This window comes from Alternaria arbusti (genome assembly GCF_024043155.1).
Source record: "Alternaria arbusti strain BMP 1465 chromosome Unknown scaffold_7, whole genome shotgun sequence".
NCBI lineage: Eukaryota > Fungi > Ascomycota > Dothideomycetes > Pleosporales > Pleosporaceae > Alternaria > Alternaria arbusti.
In genome coordinates, this window is record NW_026249947.1 from 784283 (window position 1) to 808458 (window position 24176).

The 24176-nt window shown below is 52.5% G+C and overlaps 9 protein-coding genes across 9 annotated transcripts; 5 read left to right on the forward strand and 4 right to left on the reverse strand.

Annotated features, from left to right (window-relative positions):
* Positions 1-1541: 1541 nt before the first annotated feature.
* On the forward strand, positions 1542-4080 carry J4E86_006076 (uncharacterized protein; the record flags this gene model as incomplete). Its single annotated transcript, XM_051446607.1, has 14 exons — positions 1542-1987; positions 2051-2195; positions 2260-2439; positions 2489-2592; positions 2754-2790; positions 2842-3033; positions 3089-3389; positions 3443-3468; positions 3528-3540; positions 3599-3632; positions 3702-3747; positions 3816-3886; positions 3938-3963; positions 4019-4080. 14 exons carry the CDS (start codon positions 1542-1544, stop codon positions 4078-4080), a joined length of 1683 nt encoding a protein of 560 aa, XP_051302182.1.
* A 1740-nt stretch (positions 4081-5820) lies between these two features.
* Positions 5821-7985, forward strand: J4E86_006077 (uncharacterized protein; the record flags this gene model as incomplete). The annotated part of the gene is made up of 3 exons (XM_051446608.1): positions 5821-6043; positions 6095-7902; positions 7953-7985. The coding sequence occupies 3 exons, from the start codon at positions 5821-5823 to the stop codon at positions 7983-7985; spliced, it is 2064 nt and encodes a 687-aa protein (XP_051302183.1).
* Positions 7986-8402: 417 nt separating this feature from the next.
* J4E86_006078 (uncharacterized protein) lies at positions 8403-9145 on the reverse strand (the record flags this gene model as incomplete). The annotated part of the gene is made up of 2 exons (XM_051446609.1): positions 8403-8978; positions 9029-9145. The coding sequence occupies 2 exons, from the start codon at positions 9143-9145 to the stop codon at positions 8403-8405; spliced, it is 693 nt and encodes a 230-aa protein (XP_051302184.1).
* Positions 9146-9505: 360 nt separating this feature from the next.
* Positions 9506-10447, forward strand: J4E86_006079 (uncharacterized protein; the record flags this gene model as incomplete). Its single annotated transcript, XM_051446610.1, has 2 exons — positions 9506-9742; positions 9788-10447. The coding sequence occupies 2 exons, from the start codon at positions 9506-9508 to the stop codon at positions 10445-10447; spliced, it is 897 nt and encodes a 298-aa protein (XP_051302185.1).
* Positions 10448-11021: 574 nt separating this feature from the next.
* Positions 11022-11830, forward strand: J4E86_006080 (uncharacterized protein; the record flags this gene model as incomplete). Its single annotated transcript, XM_051446611.1, has 2 exons — positions 11022-11089; positions 11140-11830. 2 exons carry the CDS (start codon positions 11022-11024, stop codon positions 11828-11830), a joined length of 759 nt encoding a protein of 252 aa, XP_051302186.1.
* A 207-nt stretch (positions 11831-12037) lies between these two features.
* On the reverse strand, positions 12038-13095 carry J4E86_006081 (uncharacterized protein; the record flags this gene model as incomplete). The annotated part of the gene is made up of 2 exons (XM_051446612.1): positions 12038-12558; positions 12609-13095. 2 exons carry the CDS (start codon positions 13093-13095, stop codon positions 12038-12040), a joined length of 1008 nt encoding a protein of 335 aa, XP_051302187.1.
* A 772-nt stretch (positions 13096-13867) lies between these two features.
* On the forward strand, positions 13868-16768 carry J4E86_006082 (uncharacterized protein; the record flags this gene model as incomplete). Its single annotated transcript, XM_051446613.1, has 1 exon — positions 13868-16768. The coding sequence occupies one exon, from the start codon at positions 13868-13870 to the stop codon at positions 16766-16768; it is 2901 nt and encodes a 966-aa protein (XP_051302188.1).
* A 167-nt stretch (positions 16769-16935) lies between these two features.
* Positions 16936-18872, reverse strand: J4E86_006083 (uncharacterized protein; the record flags this gene model as incomplete). The annotated part of the gene is made up of 5 exons (XM_051446614.1): positions 16936-17228; positions 17291-17582; positions 17629-17970; positions 18018-18510; positions 18556-18872. 5 exons carry the CDS (start codon positions 18870-18872, stop codon positions 16936-16938), a joined length of 1737 nt encoding a protein of 578 aa, XP_051302189.1.
* A 1060-nt stretch (positions 18873-19932) lies between these two features.
* On the reverse strand, positions 19933-23906 carry J4E86_006084 (uncharacterized protein; the record flags this gene model as incomplete). The annotated part of the gene is made up of 4 exons (XM_051446615.1): positions 19933-20395; positions 21068-21644; positions 22493-23838; positions 23881-23906. The coding sequence occupies 4 exons, from the start codon at positions 23904-23906 to the stop codon at positions 19933-19935; spliced, it is 2412 nt and encodes an 803-aa protein (XP_051302190.1).
* Between the last annotated feature and the right edge of the window lie 270 nt (positions 23907-24176).

Genomic DNA, 24176 nt, shown 5'->3' on the forward strand with positions numbered 1-24176 from the left:
CTCATGAGCTGCGAGCATTGAACCTCTTAGGTACAGCTGGGAACCGCGAGATCGCCTTCAAAACTCCAGCCTTGTGATAGTGTATCATAAACATGATGTATGGATGTAGTTTCGATCCGCATACTTCCAATTCGAATAACCCGAGCAAATCATCAACGTCGCATCGCTCAACTCGTCATCTCTAGCTTTTCAGTCAATGCAGGCATGTTCTGTTCTAAGACCGATCAATGAGAAGAGCCACTGTGAGGCGAATTGAATCAGTGACCAAGCTTTGAGGGGGACTACTACACGTCTATTGAATGCGCAACGCCCTTCCACCGCATCGCCATGCGCGACAAATCCAGAGAGACATGCATCAGCCATCCCATCGGCGGCGTACTCGCGTATAATTGGCGCGGTCAAGGCGCTACCTAGAAACGTCTGGAAGAAGGGCTTCATGCTTTCTTTTTCCTTTATAACGCCCGTCATCTCCCCTAGTGCATTCCCCACGTGGTGCCGTTATTGCGGCGGTCCGGATATGTATGTCAGAAGCTTACATCTGATGTCATCTCTATACTGAAAACACCACACCTAGATAAGCAGATAAACCGTTACAAAGCGTATATGTTGCGTTCTGCTTTCAAAGCCAGAGTGAATTGCCTCGTGGTCTCGGGGTTTGGAGTTAGTGGCAATCGTGGTGGGCAGGTGCGCCCTTGCGAGCTAGTTGCACAACAACTCCAACACGATCGATGGCTGCAACGGACTACAACACGGAGATACGGTATGTGACCTTCTGCGAATGTTTGAAATGGGCAACGCGAGGTTGAAAGACGTTATCGCATAGCAGTTTCCAGGGACCAGGGCAAATGCTTTTCCGAACGGATGGTTTTGCTAATTACGGCCCGCTAGTCTTTCGCATCGGCAGGTCTTGCGCCGATCGCGGCAATTCAAGGGCGAAGACATGAATCGCATCGTCGGAAGCACTGTCGGAAGTACCGTCGGAAGGCCGCTCACGAAAGACGACGGCGTCGTATCTCCAGATCGATGTGTGCGTCTGCCATGGAATTCATCGTCGGCACTCGCGCGTTAAATCCGCATTACATACCAGCATGCTGATCAACATGTTCATGTCAGAACCCTAGCAGATGTCTTAGCCGGATGACGCACATACGCACCCCAGCAATCTAGACAGACTGGCGCCGTTATGGCAGGAAGACGCCACCCCACTCTGCGCACGAGTGGCTCCAGAGCCTTTGGGCCGATCGCCGCGGCGCGGTTTGAAAGCTTAGTCGAAGCGCGATGTCTGCTTCTAGTATACAGTATCCCTTCCTGCCGCGGTTTTTCCACTTCATTCCTTCGCCTGTTGGACCTGCATCGCGTCGCATAACCAGGGTTTGTCATCAGGGGTTCTTTGAGAACCTTAGCGAGTTATATCCGAGCGGCAACTAGTCACTTCCAGAGTGGAGCAGTTTCTGAAAGATTGGCGTGTCGTTGGTAATTTTGGTACTCGTCGGACCTTGCGTTTCATTCCAACACCCAGAGCGACGGCGAGACTCATCAGAATGGAGTCGAAAGAAAGAACGAGCTTTGGCTCGGCACGCGAACAACATGAGGACAGCGCGTCAAGCGAGTACGAGAAGAGAGGAGTATCTGCTGCCGACATCGACGAAGAGAACGATGTTGGACACGGCGGAGCTACGCAATCCCCAACGAAGGAGCAGAATGACGCAACAGCTGAAAGAGGACGCAGCCAGAGCAGACGTTCGCAAGACGGCCGGAGTCTGAAGACTGTCAGATCGCATCATTCGAGAGCTGGAGGAGATGGCTACACATGCCTCGACGCAGAAGCCAATGCCAAAGGCCCAAGCAACTCCCGACCCGGCCCTGTAACAGAGCAACCGTACCTCGTGACCTGGGATGGTGACGCCGACCCAGAGAATCCACGGAGCATGGGCAAACTACGAAGATGGCTCATCGTGTTGATATGCGCCAGTAGTTCACTATGCGTGTACGTCATCAACTCCATATACGAACCGTTGCGGGCGCACAAACTAACGATTGCTAAATGTAGGACATGCACCTCATCGCTATATACGTCGACGTATAGTCAGCTGGAGCCTGAGTTTGGGGCCTCGCGCTTAGTGTGCACGCTTGGTCTATCTATGTTTGTTGCGGGACTCGGCGCAGGACCGATGATTCTAAGTCCACTCTCGGAGGTGCGTACAGCTGCCGGGGATTAACGGCACTTCACCGTACCCGTGATTGACTAACATGATCCAGTTCTACGGTCGAAGGCCAATCTATATCTGCTCGTTCACATTCTTCCTCATCTGGATGATACCATGCGCCGTGGCACAGAACATCCAGACAATGCTGGTTGCGCGCTTCTTGGACGGCTTAGCTGGCTCAGCCTTCCTCAGTGTTGCTGGAGGGACTGTTGGTGACATGTTCGGGAAACACGTCAGTAAATTTGATGCTCGCTAGCCGTCTATATCTGACGTAAGTGTAGGAGCTATCTGCACCTATGATGGTCTACACAGCCAGTCCGTTCGTTGGGCCAGAGGTAGGCCCTCTGATAGGAGGCTTCATCGTGGAAAATACTACATGGAGATGGTAAGTGCTTATTCCAGGCCCACTATCCCCACCTTGCGACACTGCACCTGCAGCTACGATGGCGTTGGCCGAGCTGGCAGCATCTACCCCTGATACTCGTATCGAGCGTGCCGTCGATCAGCTCTTGCAGACAAATCGGCGATTTGTTGACACGCAACTAGGTGTTTCTATGTTCTCATAATCTGGTCTGGAGTTCAGGTAAGGTTGTGCTGCACACCATGTGTACCAGAACTAATGCTAGCCTCGCAGCTTTGCCTAATCGTTCTTTTCGTGCCTGAGACGTACCACCCCGTTTTGCTCCGGCGAAAGGCAATTCGACTGCGAGAAGAAACCGGCAACCCAGAGTGGATAGCGCCCATTGAGAAGATGGACAGATCTATCGCCAAAACCGTGCTGTGGTCATGCATCCGCCCGTTTCAACTTCTTTTCTTCGAGCCTATGGTGGGTCTCCGCGCTTAGTGAGGCCGTGATTGGTGGACTGACTGTTGTGATCTAGTGCTTGAGTCTTTGCATCTTGTCGGCAATCTTGTTAGGTATCCTGTACCTCTTCTTTGGCGCCTTTCCTCTCGTATTCGGCAACAACCATGGCTTCAGCATCTCGCAGGTTGGACTCGCATTCTTGGGTCTGTTGGTTGGCATGCTCGCGGGTGTCTCCACGGACCCTTTCTGGAGAAGAATATACGGCAGGCTCGTGCGGCAACGCGAGGAGCAAGGAGGCGAGCCCGGAGGTTCGGAACCTGAGTTTCGGCTCCCTTCGACTATTGTTGGGGCCTGGGTCGTCCCTGTCGCACTCTTTGGTAAGCCGCTGCATGGCCTCGCCTCGAACAAGCTTCTAATCACACGTATGCAGGGTTTGGGTGGACGACATACTCCTCAGTAAGTTTAGAATTTTACTGGCATGGAAGATTCCATGGCTAACATCCCGGCTTCCGCAGGTTCACTGGATAGGTACGACATCATCGTGCATATTGTCCAGTCGCAATAATAACTGACCATGACACTGCAGTTCCAATTATCTTTTCAGCAGTATTTGGCCTTGGGTAGGTTTTTTTCTTTTAGACACTTCAGGTGGTCGATGAGCAGCTCACTGACCGTATTCCGTGACGTAGTGTCATCTGGGTCTATTCAGGGGTCTTTACATTCTTGGTCGAAGCTGTAAGTCCCACCACGCACCGAAGTCGGACCAGGCTCTTGGGTACAGAGATAGTGACCTCGCCGAACAGTACCCTGTCTACGCTGCATCGGCTCTCGCGGCCAACAGCTTCGCGCGGTCGTACTTTGCTGCGGCTTTCCCGTAAGCTAGCACCAACGTTGGGGCAGACTTCATTACTAATTAACGACATAGACTATTTGGTGTTCAGATGTACAACAGTAAGTCCCTTGGACGGCAGACCATGATGAAAGAGCGGTCACTGATTTGGACAAGATCTCGGCTACCAGTGGGCAACTACTCTACTTGCGTTCCTTGCGCTGGCTATGGCACCGTAAGAGACCTAAGAGAATGGTCGTGGGAACCACTAACGTATATTGTTGCAGATTTCCAATCTTGTTCTTTCGATATGGCAAGCGGCTCAGGGGAGGCAGTCGATATGCATCAGCATAGTGGGCATGGAAGCGACGCGAGGGCATGTGGCAGACTTGACTGGAAGAGGACTAATAATAGCGAGTGACACGGCAGTTTGATGCGAAAGAATTTTATTGAATCAAGGAATTTGCGCCCACACGTGAGACCACATGAAGCAGGCTGGCCGGGCCCTTGTGCGACGGAACATGAGCGCCACGAGGGCGGCCACGCCAGCTCGAGGGACAACGGATGCACAAGAGACGAAAGCGGCTGCGGATGGTACCGTTGCCGGGGGCGGTGCACCGGCGTGCGAGGAAACGTGGTCGGCAGGCCAGAGACACGGTGAGGGAGACTGTGAGGGCACACAGTGCTCGCGAAGCGTAGCGAGTGATGATAGTTGGTGATACGAGCGCGCCCATAGGCTGGGGATACGCCAGTGAGAACCAACGCCAAGGCCTCGCATCCCACACTGCATGCATGCCTCATAGCCGAGTTTGAGGCACTTTGGGCATGCCGGCTGCTTGCTTTTTGGGGATGCGCTGTGTGGCATGAGGTGTCGCGGTGGGAATTGCGAGTGACTGGGCAGGGCCGTCTGCAGCAGGGTGCCCAATCTGCAAAGATGGACTGACCGCGATCCACCTATGTATTGACGACGATCATGTGGCAGACGGCAGCCCCAGAGTGGCTGGAGTGCTAGCGACGTCAAATAGTGAAGCAGAAGTGCGTGACTGCGGGCTAGCGGCCGGCCAAGCAAGCGGCTTACCGGTCGACAGGGACCGAGGCAGCTGCGTGGGCTGCACCTTCCAGCAAACCTCGAACAGCCAATTGCGGGGAATCGCATCTGCGCGCATCTTGCAGCGAGCTTCAATATACCGCACACGACCAGCGCCCGACGCCGCGAGCCCACTCTCAACTGCACACAGCGCTGCAAGTGCCCTGGCCGCTCGTCAAGCCCAGCAGCGCCTCCATCGCCTCGACCGCGCGCTCCGTCGCGACTCGTAGCCGGCCTCCCCAGACGATCATCTCCCATCGCCCATCGCCATCGACATCGCTATCGCCCATCGCACCTGCCCCAGCGCTGACCGTGACTGCACGCGCTGTATCACCCCACTGCCCTATCGTGTCGCGCCTTCCGCGCTCGACGCGACGCCGCACCCGTGACTGCCACGCTGCTGCTCTCACCTCCCGCGGGCTCACTGTACGAACCCCGGCACCGCTTGTAGAACCACACTCGACTCCCAGCAGCATGGGCAGCGCGTCTCGGTAGCATCTCGCTATCAAACATGGTTCTGTGTGCTCCTGGAATGCTCCCTCGATTACATGGACCCCGGCCCCGTACCACAATAGCACTGTCCCATACCTGTCCGCCGGATTGAGAGCCCTTCACTCTCTGGGTCCCCTGCATAGCTCGTCATTGGACCTGTCAGAGTGCCACGGCAGCGCCCGTTCAAGCAGCCAGCGCACGCGTGATCGCACTCTAAAACACGCAGCTGGAACGCCTCAAGCCGTGCACCCCAGACACATTGGCTGAACCGTTTTGCTGGGAACACCCCAAGATCACCATTGACGGCTACACGCAGCACTAGGCTCTCTCCCCAGCGCCTCCGTCCACCGCAGCGACCGTCCGTGCTTGGCCGAGTGCCTGCGCCAGTAGAGGGGATATCATGACCACCCCAGACGCCCAAGATGCCTCTCCTTCGCCCGAGTACAGGAGCGACTTGGACGACGACATGGCTGCTGAACAGACTACAGACCGCCAGTCTGGCGATGGCGATTCCAGCCAGAAGCCTACCAATGGAAAGCCCAATGCAAAAGACCCTCTAAGACCGCGGAGGAAGAAGGCGCGGAGAGCATGCTTTGCCTGCCAGCGAGCCCATCTGACATGTGGTGAGTTCGTTGTGAGTCATTGCATTCAATGGCGGGACTGACATTTTTTAGGTGACGAGAGACCATGCAATCGCTGTATCAAGCGCGGTCTCCAAGATCATTGCATGGACGGCGTGCGTAAAAAGGCCAAGTACCTCCACGATGCGCCAGACGGAGCGCTCATGCCTGGTGTAGGCGGTCACTACCCGTACATGAACGGCAACCGCCCAACACCGATACCGAGTCACGACACACAACCAGTCTCGGTCTCTCCACAGAGCAACATGTACAATCAAGCCCAGCCAGCGGCATTCTACCCGCCCAATTCGATACCAGGACAAATGCCTGTGGCTCAAGACGGTCACGCCTTCAGCAATCAGCAGTCGCCAATATCACCTCCGTTCAACCAGACACACCACGGCCCAGTACAAAACGCACCAAACCCCATGTCTCAAAATCAGCAGGGCCAATTGCAGCAGTTTGGACCTTTATTCGACCCAAGTGACCCTGCGCTGTTCAATTTCGACATCTCGAGCCTCAATTTCGGAAACCATTACGGAGCCCTGGAATTTGGCATGCTAGGTCATATGTCATCAGGCGCAGTGGACACACCTCACGATAACGCGATGATGAACATGAACGGCGCTGTGAACATGTACAATGCACAGATGCCCTCAACTTACGCGGACCAGAACAACGCGGCAACCGCTATGGCATACAATGCGAACGGACTTCCAGCAGGCGAGTGGCAAGACGCACATTCGCGGCAAGGGAGCATGCACGTTCACACGCCAAACACCGCTGGCCATGATCACCACAGCCTTCGGAACGACAGCCTCAGTGGTCCTCACGCATTCGTTATCGGCCAAGGGCCTGCGAGCCATGGGCCTGCGAGCCATACAGCAAGTCCAGCCTCTACGGATGCGTCTACCTTCGAGGGCGACAACCCACTGGCGACCGCAGCGTTCTTCGCCAACACAAACCGAACGCATGCGCAGCGTTCGCCGGTTGTTAGTCGATCACAACACGAAAACAGACCTTCGACCACGGCACTCCAGCCGATACACTCTAATGGCGTGCGCAAGCGACAACGCGATACCAAGAGCATCTACCAAGGAGTTACCAAGCCATACGACTACGTTAAGGGCTACCACAGGCTTTACCAGCTGATAGACAAGAACTACTCGAGGCCTTGGGTTGCTAAGGCACAACAGTATCTTCAAAACTACCGACCTGTATTGCTACAAGTGCGGGAAGAGTTGAACAGAGACGACCTGATCCATCAGGAAATGGGTCTCCAACGTCAGGTTATGACACTGCAAGATCACTTTGCGGAAGTCGGTACACCCTTCTTGATATGTCGTCGCTCAGGCGAGATTGTCGGCATCAACAAGGAGTTTACCATTCTCACGGGCTGGAAGGACCAAGTCCTTCTCGGCCACGAGCCCAATCTCAACGTCAACACAGGCACGAACCGCGACACGAGCGAAAGCGACACGGGCTCAACCCAAAACACCACACCCAACCTCACCGCGCAAGACTCCGAGACCACACCCAGCGTCAACATCATCGAGCTCATGGATCCCAAATCCGCTCTCGAGTTCCTGCAACACTTCTCTGAACTGTGCTACCAGGACCCCCACGGCTACGCTTCTCAACGCGTCAACATGCTCAGATACCAGACCAAGGCAGACATGGACCGCATCCAGGAAATGAAGAATGCGAATGCCGGTAATGATGTCAAGGTCGATCCGCTTGTCAAGGTGGAGGGCGAGAGTGCCATGCAACGGCTCGGCGCGAAGAATGGTATGGTTGATTGCATGATCTGGTGGCATATCAAGCGCGATATGTTTGATATGCCTGTGCTTGTTTGTATGAGTGTAAGTTCAATCTTGAAGTTATGTATGGGTCAAGTGCTAATGAGTTTTAGGTCATGCCTGTTCTTGACAAAGGCCTGCAGTGAGTGGGATAAGTATGAACAAGAACGCAGCTCTTGTTGCATTCCCAACGACGGATTGCCTGAATACGGATGATGGACTTCGAGTTTCTACGATCATGTCATGGCGGCAGCAAAAAAGTGCTTTTATGGTTCTGGTTTGTTGAGAATTTTGGCGCATATGCATGGATACCAGAGTCGTCTCACGAGACGTGCGCATCATGGAAGGTAGTGCTCGGTATGCTACTTCTTGTTATTTGCTTCAGGTGTTCAAGGGCGTACATTGAGGCGTAAACGGAGTAGACGAGCTGCCACCAAAGGCGCGATACCAATGCTTTCCACGGCTAGAACAACAGTATTATAATAATGTTTCGTTCATTCCTAACATCCCTCGTTGTGCGCATCAAGAGACCTTCTCCTCTCTCCATCCCCCTCCGTCACCCCCTAATTTATCATCTGCGCAATCCCCACCCCATCCTTCTGCCCCTCCTGATTCCAATTCACCTTAACATCCTCCCCTCCCCTCAACCACTCATCCCTCTTCCAAACCTCATACCCCTCCCTCCCCAAACTCCTCTGCGCAACCCTGATATCCTCCCTAATATCCTCCACCAACGCCTCCTTACTCACATAATCATACTCCGGCCGTATAAACCCCAATATCATGAGACTAAGCTGCGCGCCATAAAAGTCCTTCTCGAAGCTGTGCAAGATGTGGATTTCGATACTGCGCTGGCTGTTCTTGTAGTACGGGTTGTAGCCGATGGAGAGGACGGTGGGGTAGATTGTGGAGGGCGTGGGCGTTTCTGAGGAGTATTCCAGGTCGAGGACGGCGTGGGAGGAGGATTGCGAGGGGATCGAGGTGTCGGATGTGGCGCTGGGGACGCTGGTAGAGGAGGTGGAGTGGGCGATTGTGGTTGTGTCGAGGGTGCACCAGCCGTAGTAGATGCCGGATTCGAGAGCGTCGTGGCCGCCTATGCTTAGGCCCGAGAGCGGGATGTTGGCGGTGGGGATGCCTAGCTGGTATTGTTAGTTTGATATAGTGATTGGAAGGGTTGTTGGATCTGTACCTCTTTGCTTCCGCGTCCAAAGCCTTTTACTACGGGGCCTCGGAGCTTTATTGGGAAGGGTGGTTGTGGTGTTTCGGGACCGGCGATGGGGTCGCGGGGTTTGTCTGGTCGGACCATGGTGGCAGTTGTGTTTGTATTTCTTCCGGAGAATAGAATTGGAGTACAAGGGTAGGAAAGTGAGTCTCTAGAGGAAATGAGGTGTTGAGCGTGGTACTTCGAGCACTTTCTGGTCGGGATGATGGAGGTCCGATCGGAACATTGGTGGGGCTCATGTCAGATAGCAAGCGTCACCGTTGCTGGCTTAGTCAGCGTCGTGGTACCTTGCATCGTCACTTCCGACGTGGACATGTAACCACAATTACATTAGCTTGTTCAGTAACACACGATATGATTCTCAGATATCTGGCTCCTATACCGATTCGTACTTCGACTGCTGCCTGCTCCAGATCCCGCTACTTGTTATCAAACGCGCGCAACATGACATCTGCTTCGACGGATCAACACGCATCGCGCCTCTACGATGACAAACCTGCGTTCATCTATGGTACTGCTTGGAAGAAAGATCAAACGAAGGGGCTGGTCAAGGAAGCTCTAGCCCGAGGCTTTCGTCGCGTCGACACAGCTGCACAACCAAGGCATTACCAGGAACCTTTGGTTGGCGAGGCACTTCGTGAGGCGTTCGCTGAGGGCACACTTGAACGGGACGAGCTATACGTATGTCGAGTGGAGATCGAATCGCTTGATACTCATGCGTCACAGTTACAAACAAAGTATACCACACCTGCTGGCCAAGATCTGTCCAACATGCCCTACGACCCTGACGCGCCGCTGGACACCCAAATACACACATCCGTCGCGTCCTCGCTGAAGAATCTGCGATACAAAGATTCAGATAATGCCTCATACGTTGACTGTTTACTCTTGCACTCTCCACTGCCTACCATTGACCAAACACTTCAAGCCTGGAAACTACTGGAATCGTATGTGCCCGACAAGATCCGCTCCCTCGGCATCTCAAACGTCACTCTTCCCATTCTTCAAGCCATCCACGAGAACGCCACAGTCAAGCCCGCCGTTGTCCAGAATCGTTTCTACCCTCAGACGCGCTACGATGTACCGTTACGCGCCTTTTGCCGCGAACACAGCATTATGTACCAGTCCTTCTGGACTCTGACCGGAAACCCTTCTCTTATCAGATCCGAGCCGGTCGCTGCGTTGGCTCAAGCTGTTGGTGTCGGACTGCCCGTTGCGCTTTACGCTCTTGTCATGGACCAAGGAGTCGTTGTGTTGAATGGGACTACTTCAAGTGATCATATGCGGGCGGATCTGGAGGGTGTTGACAAGGTGCGTGACTGGGCGCTGTCGCAACCTGACAAGTTCAAGGCTATTAGCGAGGCCTTCAAGTCACTGCTCGCATGATAGGCATTATCGTCACGAATTGGAGCGCACTATACGTGCAATGTCTGTCATCCAAGAGCAAAGTTTGCTCGAGTCGTTACACGTATGTCGCGCAGTACTCGGCCTCGACAAGGCGGTCTGAGCCATTAGATTGACCGCTCTATATGGTGCTCAACAAAAGGCATCCACTCTCCTCCTCCGATTCGCTTTGGAGAGTTGTCACGGAAGGGACACGTGCCTCAAGCCTTAGTTGCCTAGACGATGCAAACAGCTGCCAGCTCGGTACGCACTGACCCCCCTTGACGACTTTTGTCAAACAAACGGTCGTTGAGCTTTCGTCCACCTTTGCCGCACACCAGAACCTCTGACTACTGACAATTGCCGTGACGAAGGAGATTGAGCCTACTAAACAAGCAGAACACTTCTACTCGACAAGCACAAAAAGTATGCTCAGCATATCGACTTCACGGCGCAACACCGATGATGATCCCAGTCATGCATACATTTTCTCCATTATGGAGAAACTGAAGCGGCTGGTATCATCATGAATTTGAACCTAACGATATGAACTAGTACAAAAGCTTCAGAAGCGAAGATGGCAGCCACCAAGCCACGCAACGAGGTGGAACTTCGAATGTACCCGAAAGGAGTCTTCTTCCAGTCGTACGATACAAGTCATCACATCCATCAAGAACGGAACTAACATACAACAGGTTCTTGAGACTCGTATGTGACGACGCCAGCCCAGGCTGGTGCTCAGAGCTCACCTCGAAGATGGTGCACCAGTTACCTCGGGAACTTCGCGATATCATCTACACGTACATCCTCGAGAGCCGGTGCAGCAACCGTCAGCATCAGGTGCTCATGGTCAACAATCCTGCGGACTGGAATCTTGCAGAGTTTATCAGCAACCCTAAGGAATTTGATGTCAGGAGATGTACCATCAAAGGCGATGAGATCCCGCATTTCGCAGTATACGAACACGTCGACGAGACCTACCGAATCGAGTTAGCAGAGACTTTATACCGCACCAAACTGCTCCGGGTGGCAAGCATGCACGAGCTCAAGTTCATACTGAACTACGACGTTCTTGTAACTAGCTGCGATCCGAAGGAGCATATACGCCGCATCCAGATCGAGCTTAAATTCGACTGCGGCACCAAGACACAAGCTCAATACGCCAAGCAGCTTGAACCCTTGTGGTACCTTCGTCATATCAAACACCTCGAGGGACTGAAGGTGGGATTTATCGTCCACTTCATATACGATGACGTCATCCCGCTTCTGGAGGAAGCCACATCACCGTTGGTTCAACATTTGGTATCGGAAGGTGCGAGAGTGGGTTGGTACAAGAAGGGAAGGGGTAACAATGCACCAAGCAAACTTGGACATGGCACCGCATAATGCAGCTGGGAACCTATGATTCACCTTTCCGCGTCAAAGTAGGAAGAAACTGAACACCCTAGAGCCTACATCAACGTCAGCTCACCTACTTTGCATGTTTTTGTCTTGATGTAGTCTACAAACCTGTGTAGGGCTTTGCTTGTATAAGGTATTTCTTAGCATGAATGCGGCACTTGATCGATATCTAGAAGGCAGCCGGTTGTGTATTCAGACCCCTCCGCCCCACCCCAACACAACATACACTATCAGACCCAATACTGCATCCCATCCCAGAGCTTTGACTGCGTATCCGCCGTTTACTAAAGATCCCATGACGCTGCCAGGCGTGAGGTCCTTTCTCATCATCGCCGCATTTGCAACCGCAAATCCACCAGACACGGTAATACATTTAACAATATCTGCGTCCCTCAAGCTCATGGCCGAGAAGTGAGGAAGTAACAAAACGGCGCGAGTCACAAGAAGTAGACCACTGAAGACTGAGTTGGATCGTAGAGCTGGAAGTGCGAGTAGAGCTGCGTTGAGAAGAATGTTCGGAATTTGCAGCGTTGCTATCGGCTTGCGACGTTTGGTCGTAACATCGGTTTTAGATGCTTCTTTTGCGACTGCGATATCCGGAGATGAAAGATGGAGTTGGATCAGGAACAGTGAAACTGTAAAGGAAATGGGTAGGATCTGGCCGAGCAGGATGTACGTGCGCACCATCGACGTGTCGTATCTGCGCGTTCTCGCTATGTATGCGTCAGTACCCTCTCACGCGCGTATATCGAACATTACCTACCCTTTTGCGCCATATAAATATTCCAAAACCATGTCGCCAGAATCGCAGCTTGCGTCCACACCGCGTTCGGCGCATCTTTAACCAGATCCTGCGCGAAATCTTGGAATAAAGTCGATTCTAACATCCATCTCTTCACCTGATCGGCACTGACATTACTGAAGCTCCTGCTCTTATCTCCGCTCCATTCCAGGTAGTGCGTGATCAGGAACATGAGCATGTGGTAGGACAATGTCGCGAAGCTGATCGAAGCGAGGAACGCGTAGATCTTGATGTGGCGCGCTCGCGCTGCCTTTGCTGCACTGAGCTTCTCATCCTTTGACGGGCTAGAAGTGTCGAATATGGCCGAGTATTGAGAGTAGAGCGAGTAGCTGATCTTGATAGTCGCGTAAAGTGCCGCGACGATGTATGAGAGGAAGATAGTGGTGCCGATGTAGCTGTTGGGTGGTGTGGCGTAATACACCAGCGCGTCGTACCCAGGGATTTCCATCTTGCGTGTTTATGCTGGCGAGGTATTATTGCTGGAAAAACAGCACCAGAGAAATTAATGGGCGACGTATATATCATTGCGGCCAGACGCGAGGTTTCAAAAGTGTGCGATGATGCCTGACGTCATGACACAATTGGTGTCTGAGAAATCGGGCGACGCGACACTTCGGCGTCTTTCTTCCCCGTCAACACACACGCGCGACATCACAAAATGCGATCGCGTTCATCTTCGCGCGCTGGATAGGAGTCATTGTTCCAGCCATATCTCGCGTTGCTTGATGGTTGCGCCAGGCCGCCCCCAGAATCTAGGATGCCTGACTACCTAGTCCAGGTAGCCGTGGAGGCTACAACGCAGCAAAAACTAACAACTCAACGATGTTACGCGGCATGTAGCCGTCAGATTGTGAGATGCGAATCATTCTGCGAGCTTTGAAAACCTCGAATGGTCGAATAAAACAAGTACTGACTGTAACGTACTTACCAAAAGAGAAGGGCTCGTCAACGGGAACAGCTTAAAACGAGTTACGGGGCTCTCAACACCATAATCCGGACCCTTTCGATGGTACGCCCCCCGCAGTTTGTGACTCATGAGCTCGAAGTTTGGCACGACCATTGGGGGCCTATCAAACCTCAGCGGTAGGAAATTCCCCACCCAAGGTTGTAACAGGCAGCAGCCGGCTGGTCAAGTATATTAGGAGCGTGTGCGTTGTTTCTTGAGAGACCCCAACAACTTTACCTTTCAACTCATCCAACCTCGAACAAGAACAGCAACGATGCGCCACGTGTGCGGTTGTTACATCTCCCATCCGGGAACGCGGGAGCGAACATACCTCCCCCAAATCAAGGTTGACGCACACACGACGATTATCTCCACGGCCGCCCGCACTACCTTGACGCAGACCTTCGTGAACCGGTCCAAGGAGTCATTGAATGAGATCTGTTATGCCTTTCCCTTGTTCGATGGCGTCAGCGTTGTCGAGTTCTTCTGCCAAATCGGCGAGCGTACCATCTACGGCCTAGTCAAGGAGAAGAACGAAGCCAAGAAGACTTATGAAAAGGCCAAGGTGAGAGGCGAAGCCGCAGCGCTGCTCGAACGACTGGATGAGGCGGCGGATGTCTTCTCAACTGCTATCAGCAACGTTCCCGGAGGCGCATCTGTGCATGTGTCCATCAAATACATCCAAGAGCTGAAGCACGATGCCGAAGTCGATGGTATTCGTCTTACCATACCTGCGTCCATCTTTCCCCGTTACGGATCCTATCCTGGAAAGCTCCAGGACACATCGGCTGAGCTTGATTCGAAGGGCATCTCCATTACCGTGGATGTCAAGATGGCAGAAGGTATTCCCATCAAGAAGGTCATCTCGCCATCCCATCCCATCGAAGTAACGCTTGGGTCGCTCTCAACAAGTACCATCGATGAAGATGCCTTGCTCTCGCAAGGTTCAGCCACGCTTTCCCTAGGTACCACAGGCCTAGACAAGGACTTTGTATTACAGGTGGTTGCAAAAGACGTCGGCGTGCCTCAGGCGATCCTGGAGACCCACCCAACGCTCCCCAACCGGCGAGCATTGATGACCACACTGGTACCGAAGTTCAACCTCAAGTCGCAAAAGCCCGAGATCATCTTCATCGCGGATCGATCGGGTAGCATGGGTGATCAGATCCCCACGCTGGTGTCGGCACTCAAAGTCTTCCTGAAGTCGATCCCTATCGGCTGCATGTTCAACATCTGTTCATTCGGCAGCAGTCACTCGTTTCTTTGGAAAGAGAGTCAGCTGTATGGCCAAGATACACTGGAGGACGCTATTCGACACGTAGAAGTGTTCGGGGCCAATTTTGGCGGGACCGAGACACTCACAGCGGTCAAGGCCTGTTTCGAAGCTCGCAACACCGAACTTCCTACCGAGCTCATGCTACTTACCGATGGCGATATTTGGGCTCAAGATCAGCTGTTCGACTACGTCTCCAAGAACACGAAGAATGGCAACGTCCGTGTCTTCCCCATAGGCATAGGCGGAGGTGTGTCTAGTGCGCTCATTGAAGGCGTCGCGAGGGCCGGAAGAGGCTTCGCTCAGATGGTTGCAAATAACGAAAAGCTTGATAGCAAGATTGTTCGCATGCTGAAAGGTGCACTCACCCCTCATATCCAGGATTACCGTCTCGAAGTCAAATACGAAGATGACAGCGTCGAGTCTGTTGCCGACAACCTTCGTATTAACCTTCACCTGGACAATGATAACGACGAAGAGCAAACGAAAGCCCCAGACGCTGACGCGAAGCCCATCTCGCTCTACAATCCCGATCTAGAAGAGCAGCACCCCAAGCACGGCGAGTCAAAGGACATCTTCGCGGGTCTACCCGAGCTAAAGCGCCCAACGCTTCTGCAGACACCCCACGAGATACCAGCCCTCTTTCCGTTCAACCGTACCTGTGTCTATCTCCTCATGTCTCCAGAGTCATCACACCTGCAACCAAAGAGTGTTGTTCTCAAGGGCACCTCACCCCAAGGCCCGTTGGAGCTAGAGATTCCAGTAGAAGTACGCAAAGAGGCCGACGAGATGATTCACCAGCTTGCTGCCCGCAAAGCAACACAGGAGCTCGAAGAGGGTCATGGATGGCTATCCGAGGCTACCGTTCGTGATACTGACGTCCTTTTTCAGAAGAAATATAGCTCTCAGTATCTGTTGCTTCAGAGACGCGAGGCTGTTCGTCTTGGAGTCGAGTTCCAGGTCGGCGGCAAGTACTGTTCATTTGTAGCCGTAGAGTCTAACGAGGCCGAAATCGCCGACAAACGCCGTAAAGCTCTGGAATCGACAATCAAACGGAGTGACCTAGCGGATGACGATGACTGGGAGGTCCTGGAGCATGGCCAATCATACAGATCACCGGTTACCACTTCGTATGGTGGCGATACACGATTTGCCAGTGGACCTGCATCTGCGTCGGCGAGGTCTGGATCCTTCGCTATGTTCCGTGGAGGCTACGGCGGCGGTCCCTTTGGCCGTACTGGCGGCGGGCGAGGCGGGCGAGGCGGAGGAGGTGGACAAGGCGGGCAATTCCGAGCTAGAAGGATACCTGCTGGCACTACACTAATGGATGACGCCGGCTCAGACGAAGACATGGGCTTTGGATGTTTCGAGAAAGCCAGTGCAGCACCCATGGCTCATCCTGGCCAACCGTCAGCGCTGCGCACGTCATCTCCCGCGCAAGTATTAGAACCAAGGGGTCGGTTTGGTTCGTCGAAACGGTCGAGTCGGTCGGCCATGGGTCCCTCCTCCTCTCCGCCACAAAGGCAGAAAGTACAGGAAGAGACTGGCACCCTCCTCCAGCGCCTCATCTCACGGCAGTCCTTTGAAGGGTCATGGGAAGCTATCGATAAGCTTCCGTTCGATGAGATGAAGCTCGACCGCGACGCCGCTAGCCTAGCTAACGCTCAACTCAGCGAGCAGAACTCCGAACAGCTTCTGGCTACTGCGATCGTAGTCTTGTTCCTGGAGAAGAAGATGCAAGATGAGGAGGAAACTTGGGAGTTGGTTGTTGAAAAGGCGCGCGCTTGGCTTGAAAGCGAGGTGGCGGAGGATGTGCTCGCCCGGGTGTGGCAGTTGGCTGAGGGTGTTGTTGCGAAGACTTCAACAACACCTCAGAGCATACACAAACGTTGGGTTGACTAAAATGTGAGATTTTATCGTTATGTAGGCTGCAGGCCTGTTTGGTTTCTTGTTATACAGAGTAAGTCCTTTGAGGCAACGTGCTATCGCTCTGGCTGTCAGCACTGTAGCTAAGCTTACAATAGAAGCATGCTCCATCGATTTCATTGCATCTGATCCGCTACTACACGTTAATTTATCGATGTCTCCTCTCGCTCTTTGTGAACCATCAACGTGGAGCTAGACATGATGTCTCGTGACCCATCCTCTGTATACGCCTCATAGCGTTTTTGCAGCTTTGCATTCCATTCTTCCCCCAATATGTTGGCCAATCTCTCTGGTATTACGGGCACCGCTAGCGCGATAAGATACATGCCAATGCGCGCGAAGTAGTTGTCGCGTAGTTCTCGATAAGTCGCTGCGCAGTGCTCCATGTTCAGTGCGAGAACGATGAGGGGAATGGAAACGCTGAGAGATATGCCGACTGTGAGGATGCATTAGCGAGAGGAGCCTTAACAAAAACGCCAACGGGGAAAAGTTACTCACATACTAGGCCAGTAACAATACCAAGCGGCCAGTTGGTCTCTCCAGTGATATTGTCTTTGGGGAAAGCGGCAATGCCGATCGCAAAAAAGGAAGACATGAAGGACAAAGGAAGAAACACTATGGTCACAATCGTGAACACCAAGATCGTCTGTACATTGTAAGCTGGGTAGAACGAGACAACATAGGGATTTCCTACATTTCCTTGTTTACTCGCTGCAACTGTGGTTTCACGAGCTTCTCGTGCTTCCCAGGCATTCGCAGCCTTCTGTTTGAGATCCATCAAAGTATTGATCTGTTGGAAATTAGCTCTGTTCCACTCTTTGCAATATCTGCCATACCTTCTCTTGTATCGTGCGGCTGTGGCCTTCAAGCTTCTTGAAGTCATCTATGTCGGCTTTGATGAGATCCTCTGCAGCTGAAGAACCCAAGAAGGTGAACCCTTCCGCCTTCCGTCGCTGCTGGATGACCGTCCGTTGTATGTCTAGTACTGAGAGAATGATGTTGATCTCATCGAGGATGTCTTTTATCTCAACCAAGAGCTTCACTTCCTCGCGGATGTCGAGGAGATCGACGAGAAGTTTATTCTTTCTTTCTTCGTAGTACTTGTTGGTTCCTTTGAGCTGCATAAGATGTGTAGATCCGCGTTGAAAGGATCGAAAGAGCCGGCTCTCCTTGTCGTCCTGCGAAAGTCAGCATTAGTAAGTAGGGCATTACTCTCAAAACCTACTATCGTTCCAACACTCTCTTCGAACATCTGGAAAAAGCGAAGCGGCTCCGCATCCAGCAGCCTATCAAAAACGCTGCAGCAGGTCTCCAAGATGCGTGAAGTGAGATCTTCCGGCTTACGGATAGGATATCGTTTTCGGTGCGTCGGATCTAAGACTAGTAGTCTAAGATCGTCCATGACGCGGTGCGCATGCTGGCCGGTTCCTGTTCTGCTTGGGAAGCAAGATATGACATAGTGGTCTTGGGGTTCTTCATCCCGTTTATTCCCGTTGTTCATATCCATCTGCTCACGGTTCGTCCGAGTTTCAGATGATTTGTCTTGAGCTTTGTTTGGAGACAATTTCTGATGAGTGGACCAAAGCCAGAGTTGATCCACCATAAGAATATTGTGCCGAGCCTCGGCTTTCGTGTGTTTTGCCCATCGAGACACTACCTGGTCCATGTCGCGCTCTTTCGTGTTGTCAAGCATATGGTAGTAGTACTGGTCCAACGTCCTGCACCGTTAGCACATAGACTCAAGAAAATGGGTAGCAACTTACCGTCGGATATGCAGAGCTGGAGGGTCATGTAGGTATGCGGTGACCAATGCCTTTTCTTCTTCTTCCAAATCATCAGGATCGTCCGCGTCATAGGTGTCTGAAAAGTCGGAGTCATAATCGTCGGAGGATGGTTTTAAGGGCAGACTGTGTCTGACTGGTACTTGTAGAAGTTCGGGTTCTTTTGACGATAGTTTGTGTGACATATTGCGCAGCGCTTCCATTGTCACTGGTCCCGGTATGTTCGCATCGGTGGAATTTTGCAATGAGTGCTCCTGGTCGACCTCATGGACATATTCCGTCCGTCTTTCGTGTCGCATGTTGGCTTCATAGCTCAAGAAAGGGATCTAAGCACGTCAGCACCATTCCTCTAAAAGCTATGATGCGAAGCATACAAAGATTGAATGATGGTCACTCGTTCCGATATGAGGTGTTATGGCTCGCTGTTTCATTCAGTAAATGTGGGAATAGTTACACACGTAACGCACGTTGCGCAAAGATCCTGTAACAGATCTCCTCGTTTCCTGCCATATCGCAGGATGTAGGCCTAGCTTCGAAAACAGATCCTGACCTGGGTCAGCGCAAGGAATCGGAGTTGGCACGCTACATACCTCGACCCAAACCATCTGTGATATGTCAGCGATATGCAAGAGGATTTCAGATGGGCTGTGAACCTACATTGTTTTCTGGAACATGTACCCAAGTACAGACTGGTACTTTCGCGGCAACCTCTTTAGGCCTCACCTGTTCAAGGATGTCTTTCAAAGAGGTGCTTCCGTACAAGAGCGCTTCGACAGAAATGTTTACACTCCAATGCTTGTCGCTAGATTTTGACACATACACTTCCGTGACCGTGACCTGATAATTCTTGCAGGCTAATTTACCCTCTTTCGAAGTGGGTGATCGACCGTTGCCGATCCTCTGGGCACTGGGACGATGATCTGGTCCTTTCACCACGCGACTGCGCAACATTTTCGCTATGTGCCTACGAGACTTATGTCTCTCGGCAAGGGCTTTTGGTGTTCGCTTGTGTGTGTTTTCCACTGCAATGTCTGCGTCATGGTGCAACAAGGCTCTGATGATCGTCTCGTTTCCGTTGCGGACTGCGTGATGGAGTGGCGTATTCAGCTGGCTATCACGCACGTTGACATCCAGCCCGTCGACATTGAGAAGGCTGTGAACAAGCTTTTCGTGATTGAGTCGTACGGCGATCTGAAGTGGCGTTTGGTGCCTTTTTGATATGATCAGTCATTACTCAAAATGGACCTCATGAAGTGCACCTGATACACGAATATGACCCAGAGAACACATCTTGTAGGACGAAAAGAGATCGCACTACTTCGACTTGAAATCTCTAGAAGTAGAGAAAGACTTGCGTACTTACAGCCTGTCACGTAGATTGGGGCTGACACCTTCTTTGAGTAGGGCGTCTACCTCTCTTGGGTTGTTATCGATAGATGCTCGCAGAAGACCAAACAATTGGACATTGGCCTTCATTAGCATCGTCAATCGCAGGAAGTCCAGGTCGTCAGAAGCGGCGAATTTCAGCACGTTTGCAGCATCCCGGGAGAATATCAAGGTACGGGTCGAAATGCCTAGGAGTTCGCTAATTGACCCCTGGCCAGTCCCTTGATCGTCTCCTCGGGCGTGAATCTGGGTTATTGGAAACCCGATCGCAATGTTCTTGATGCCCGATGAGCTCTGGTTCCCACGTGGGAGACCTCTAGGCGCGTCTTGTTGCCCTTGTCGTGAAGAGACTAAGCTGGTCTTAGCCTTCTCGCGCATCTGGCTCAAGGAAGCACTGCTAAGGAGTTCATTGAGAACCTTTCCGCTAGCCTTCACTCTATGGATCTTAGCAAACGATTGAGTACATTTTTCAGGATTGGAAAGTGAACAAGAAAAGAAAAACACCCCCGCGGTGTGGGCTAAGACATTCGAGGCCAACGCATGGCCAGATGAAAGTGATGCAAGCGCGTGCAGTATGATCAAGCAGCCGAATGAGTGACCAAGAAACACAATTGGTGCTGGACGATGTTCTCGCAGTTGACGTAGATGCTCATGGAGTTGCTGCGCTGCAGCCTCGAAATCAGGTACGGTAGAGAGCATCGAAGACAAGTCAAAGCCGACAGTGATAACCCGGCTGCCGGGTACCCGTTTTCGCAACATGTTCTCATCCTGTATCCAGCTTACGGGTCGAGGCTTGACACTCTCAAAAGGGACGCGGTTTGGGGTGTTCGTGAAAATGGTCGGCAAAACTTGATGATGCATTCTTCCAATATCTGTTCTAGCACGGCGGATCGGCTGCGTTGGGGCGTCACTAGGGCTTTCCACGTGAGGTTGGGCTTGATGTCGGAAAGCGTCTAGGTCAAGATCGGGGTCCGTAGACGTGTCACACAAGCCGGAGTTGTATAAATAGACTACCACAATATCGACGAGGTGCCCGGTCTCTGGCCAAGGCGAACACCGTGAACGCATCTTCCATCCACCTTTCGGACCCGCGTCGATGCGACTCCACGGCTGTGGTGTTGGGTGGACCTTTGGCTTCGCATAAGCGTTCAAATTCGGCTCCCTGGTGAGGTCTTGTACGGAGACATTACTAAAGCTATGTCGCCGTAGACGGATGGTGGGCCTCAGTGTATTCTCGAGATTATTCACCGGCGCGAAATGTGCCTCCTGCCCTAATGGAAGTGCTTTCTTCAACGATGGTTTCTCGGTGAATCCTGCAGACGCGTTGGATTCATCTGGCTGATGAACAACGATTTGGGGCACCGTATGGTCCGTCCGCAGCTCATCACCAACGTCAAGTTCCAGTTTGTCGTCCTCGTCTCTTGAAGAGGCGCCGCAGGTTGAGTCTAGCTCTTCCGGGCGAAAGAAATCGACCTGAGAGATTGGGTTGGCTTTGTATCTCTCTTCCCAATCTTCAAGAACCTTCCTCGCAGCATCCCCCCTCCCCGGGCTAGTTCCATATTGGCGATGGCCATCGTAGAACAAAGGTTCAAGATCGATGCGTGGTCTTCCCGGCGTGTTGAGCTCATCATGCGATGTGACTATGATGTCAGGAAAGTCGCCAATCTCATCTGATCCCCGGCTTGCTGGAGTCTCGTTAGCCCCGTTACAATTTGGGATGGACGCAATCTACTGGGTAATATTGCGCTATCTGAGTAACCCTTACCTGGATTATACTCCATGCTGACAGACATGTAGAGTGTATGCAGCTCGTGTCGTAGGAATGCGAAGCATTCTGCTAATACTCCCCGCGCCGTGCCGCTGCATGGAGGACAATTGGGGGCTGTTTTCCTGTTGCGTTACTGGACGACTGGCGCCACAATCAAGCAGGATAGAGTGCGATCGGCGATCGGCGGGGCAGATCAGGTAATGAGAATGGCGAAGGGTCTCGCAGGATGAGACAGATGCACATGATGGGGAATGAGAGATGATCTGGGCCTCAAGGTGTTCAGTGTTGAAGCCAAAGGGTGTCGAGGTGAGATGCGCTCGCCGGGCGGTTCCGACATCGGAACTCTTCATTCCGACGCTTCGGGCCGCACCTTTGGTTGCAGACCTCAGCTCCGCCCGCCTCATCGTCAACACTATCGCAGTTTACAAATAGAAGAACGAGCATCGACCGCCGCAATGACATCAAGTACCCTCCTGGGAGGATTTCCAGACAAGGCACCGTCTGCACCTACTATAAAACTCCGATATGCAGACAGACGTATGCGCCACCTTTCCCTCCCTCACTGCTATCAGTGCGTCTTTCTCTCCTTGACGCTAATATCAACGCCTTTCATCGTGCACTGGAACCAACCACCGATCTCCGGCTCTCCCGTTATCTCAACGTCACATTCCATAACCAACCGCGCCAGTGTTTTGACAACAAAAAACCTCGCAAGATGTTGCCCAGGACAGCTTCTACCTCCACCCCCGAATCCCATCCACATACTGTCCATCCTGCCAATCTCTCTCGTTTTGTCCTCGCTACCACCGGACAGCCATCTCTCCGGATTGAAGTCATGGGGATTTGCGAAGACCTCAGGAGCAAAGTGTGAAGCCCAGAGATTAGTCCCGACTGTAGTACCAGGCGGAAGGTAGGTATCGCATAGTGTGGCTCCGGAAGCGGGTACGAGGCGAGGGATGTACCATCCGAGCGTAGGCCAAATTCTCATGCTTTCTTTCATAATGGCGAGGAACAGTGGTACCTTCTGGATCATTTCGGAGTATTTGGTATTCTTTGAGATGCCCTGGCTTTCCATATCTTTACGTAGGCGGGTGAGGATGGCTGGCGACCTGTACGTATGGTAAATGACCGAAGAAAGGGTGAACATGAGCGTGTCGTGTCCAGCGCCGAAGTTGGTAAGAGCTATCGAGAGAACCCATGAAGGAGGGAAACGTGCCTCCTTGTCATGATGCAGACGCATCAAAGTAGCGAGCATATCCGTCTCTTCAATGTCCTCTCCCTGTAGCTCCGATGGCCCCACACTCTCCCCTTGATCATGGAAGAGACCTGGACGATCGCCTGGAAACTTAACATCCTTCGTACTTTCCAGTGCTTTCAACCTCTGCATGATCGTCGGAGCAGAGAAGCTGAAGACGGGCCAAACCTTCGGTAGTCTAACACCCAAGAGTAGTGACGCGGGTAGGACCAGCAACATGCCGACTTTCGGAATCGCATGCATCAGCTTTACGAAGCCTGGGAAGATGCCAATCACAGTGAAGCATTGCCATAACGCATCGCTGGCATCTCCGTTCCCTTCGTCACTGCCTTTCTCCGTGTAACCTGGTCGCTTGCCAAGAGTGAACTGGCTCATAGACTCCAAGGCGAATATATGGGTCCATTCCGCAAGATCTACCTCTTTCCCTTCAAACCCTTTCAGTCTGCCAGCGAACTGATCGATGTAGGCATCAAGTAATCCCTCATGCTTTTCTAACCCCCCAATGCTGTAGGCCGGCCCAATGGCTCTTCTTTGCCTGCGATACTTCTCCATGTTGGTTTCTGTCAGCATATCGAGAACTTCCTCGGCAGGTTTTCGGCCTTTGTCAGGTGCGCCAGCTATGCGGTACCAATCTCCCTTCGTAAACGACGTCGCCGCCCCATAAACAGTTTTGATGGCGTCTTCGTCGCAGACTAGGACTTGGTCAGGTGCTATGCGCACAATAGGCCCGTATCGCGCGTGTAGTTTGGGGAAGTGGACGTGCGATTGTCCTTTTCGGACGTGCCATGCGAGCCATAGTTTACTGAAGCGTGCAAAGAAGGGGCCAGGAACGTTGCGTAACGGGTGGAAGAAGACTCTGTAAGTCGTTATATAGACAAAGTATGCTAGTAACAAAGACAGCACCGAAGTGGCGGCGGAGAACATCTTTGCGTTCTACGAGCCCGTAGTGTAGCATGATATTCGCGGGGGGCTGCGACACTATATAGAGCTTGATAAGCATCAACGCAAGCTTCAGGACACCCACGCGATCCTTGTTGATTGACGGAAATCTTCCCTAATTACCAAGCAATTGTTGGAATACTGCCGGCGGTACCTCGCGATGGCAAGGCTGGTGCTTGAATGGCCATGCCGCTGGGCGCCTTGCGCAATTGCACGCCTTGCGCAATTGCTCGCCTTACGCGGGGCTTGGAGATG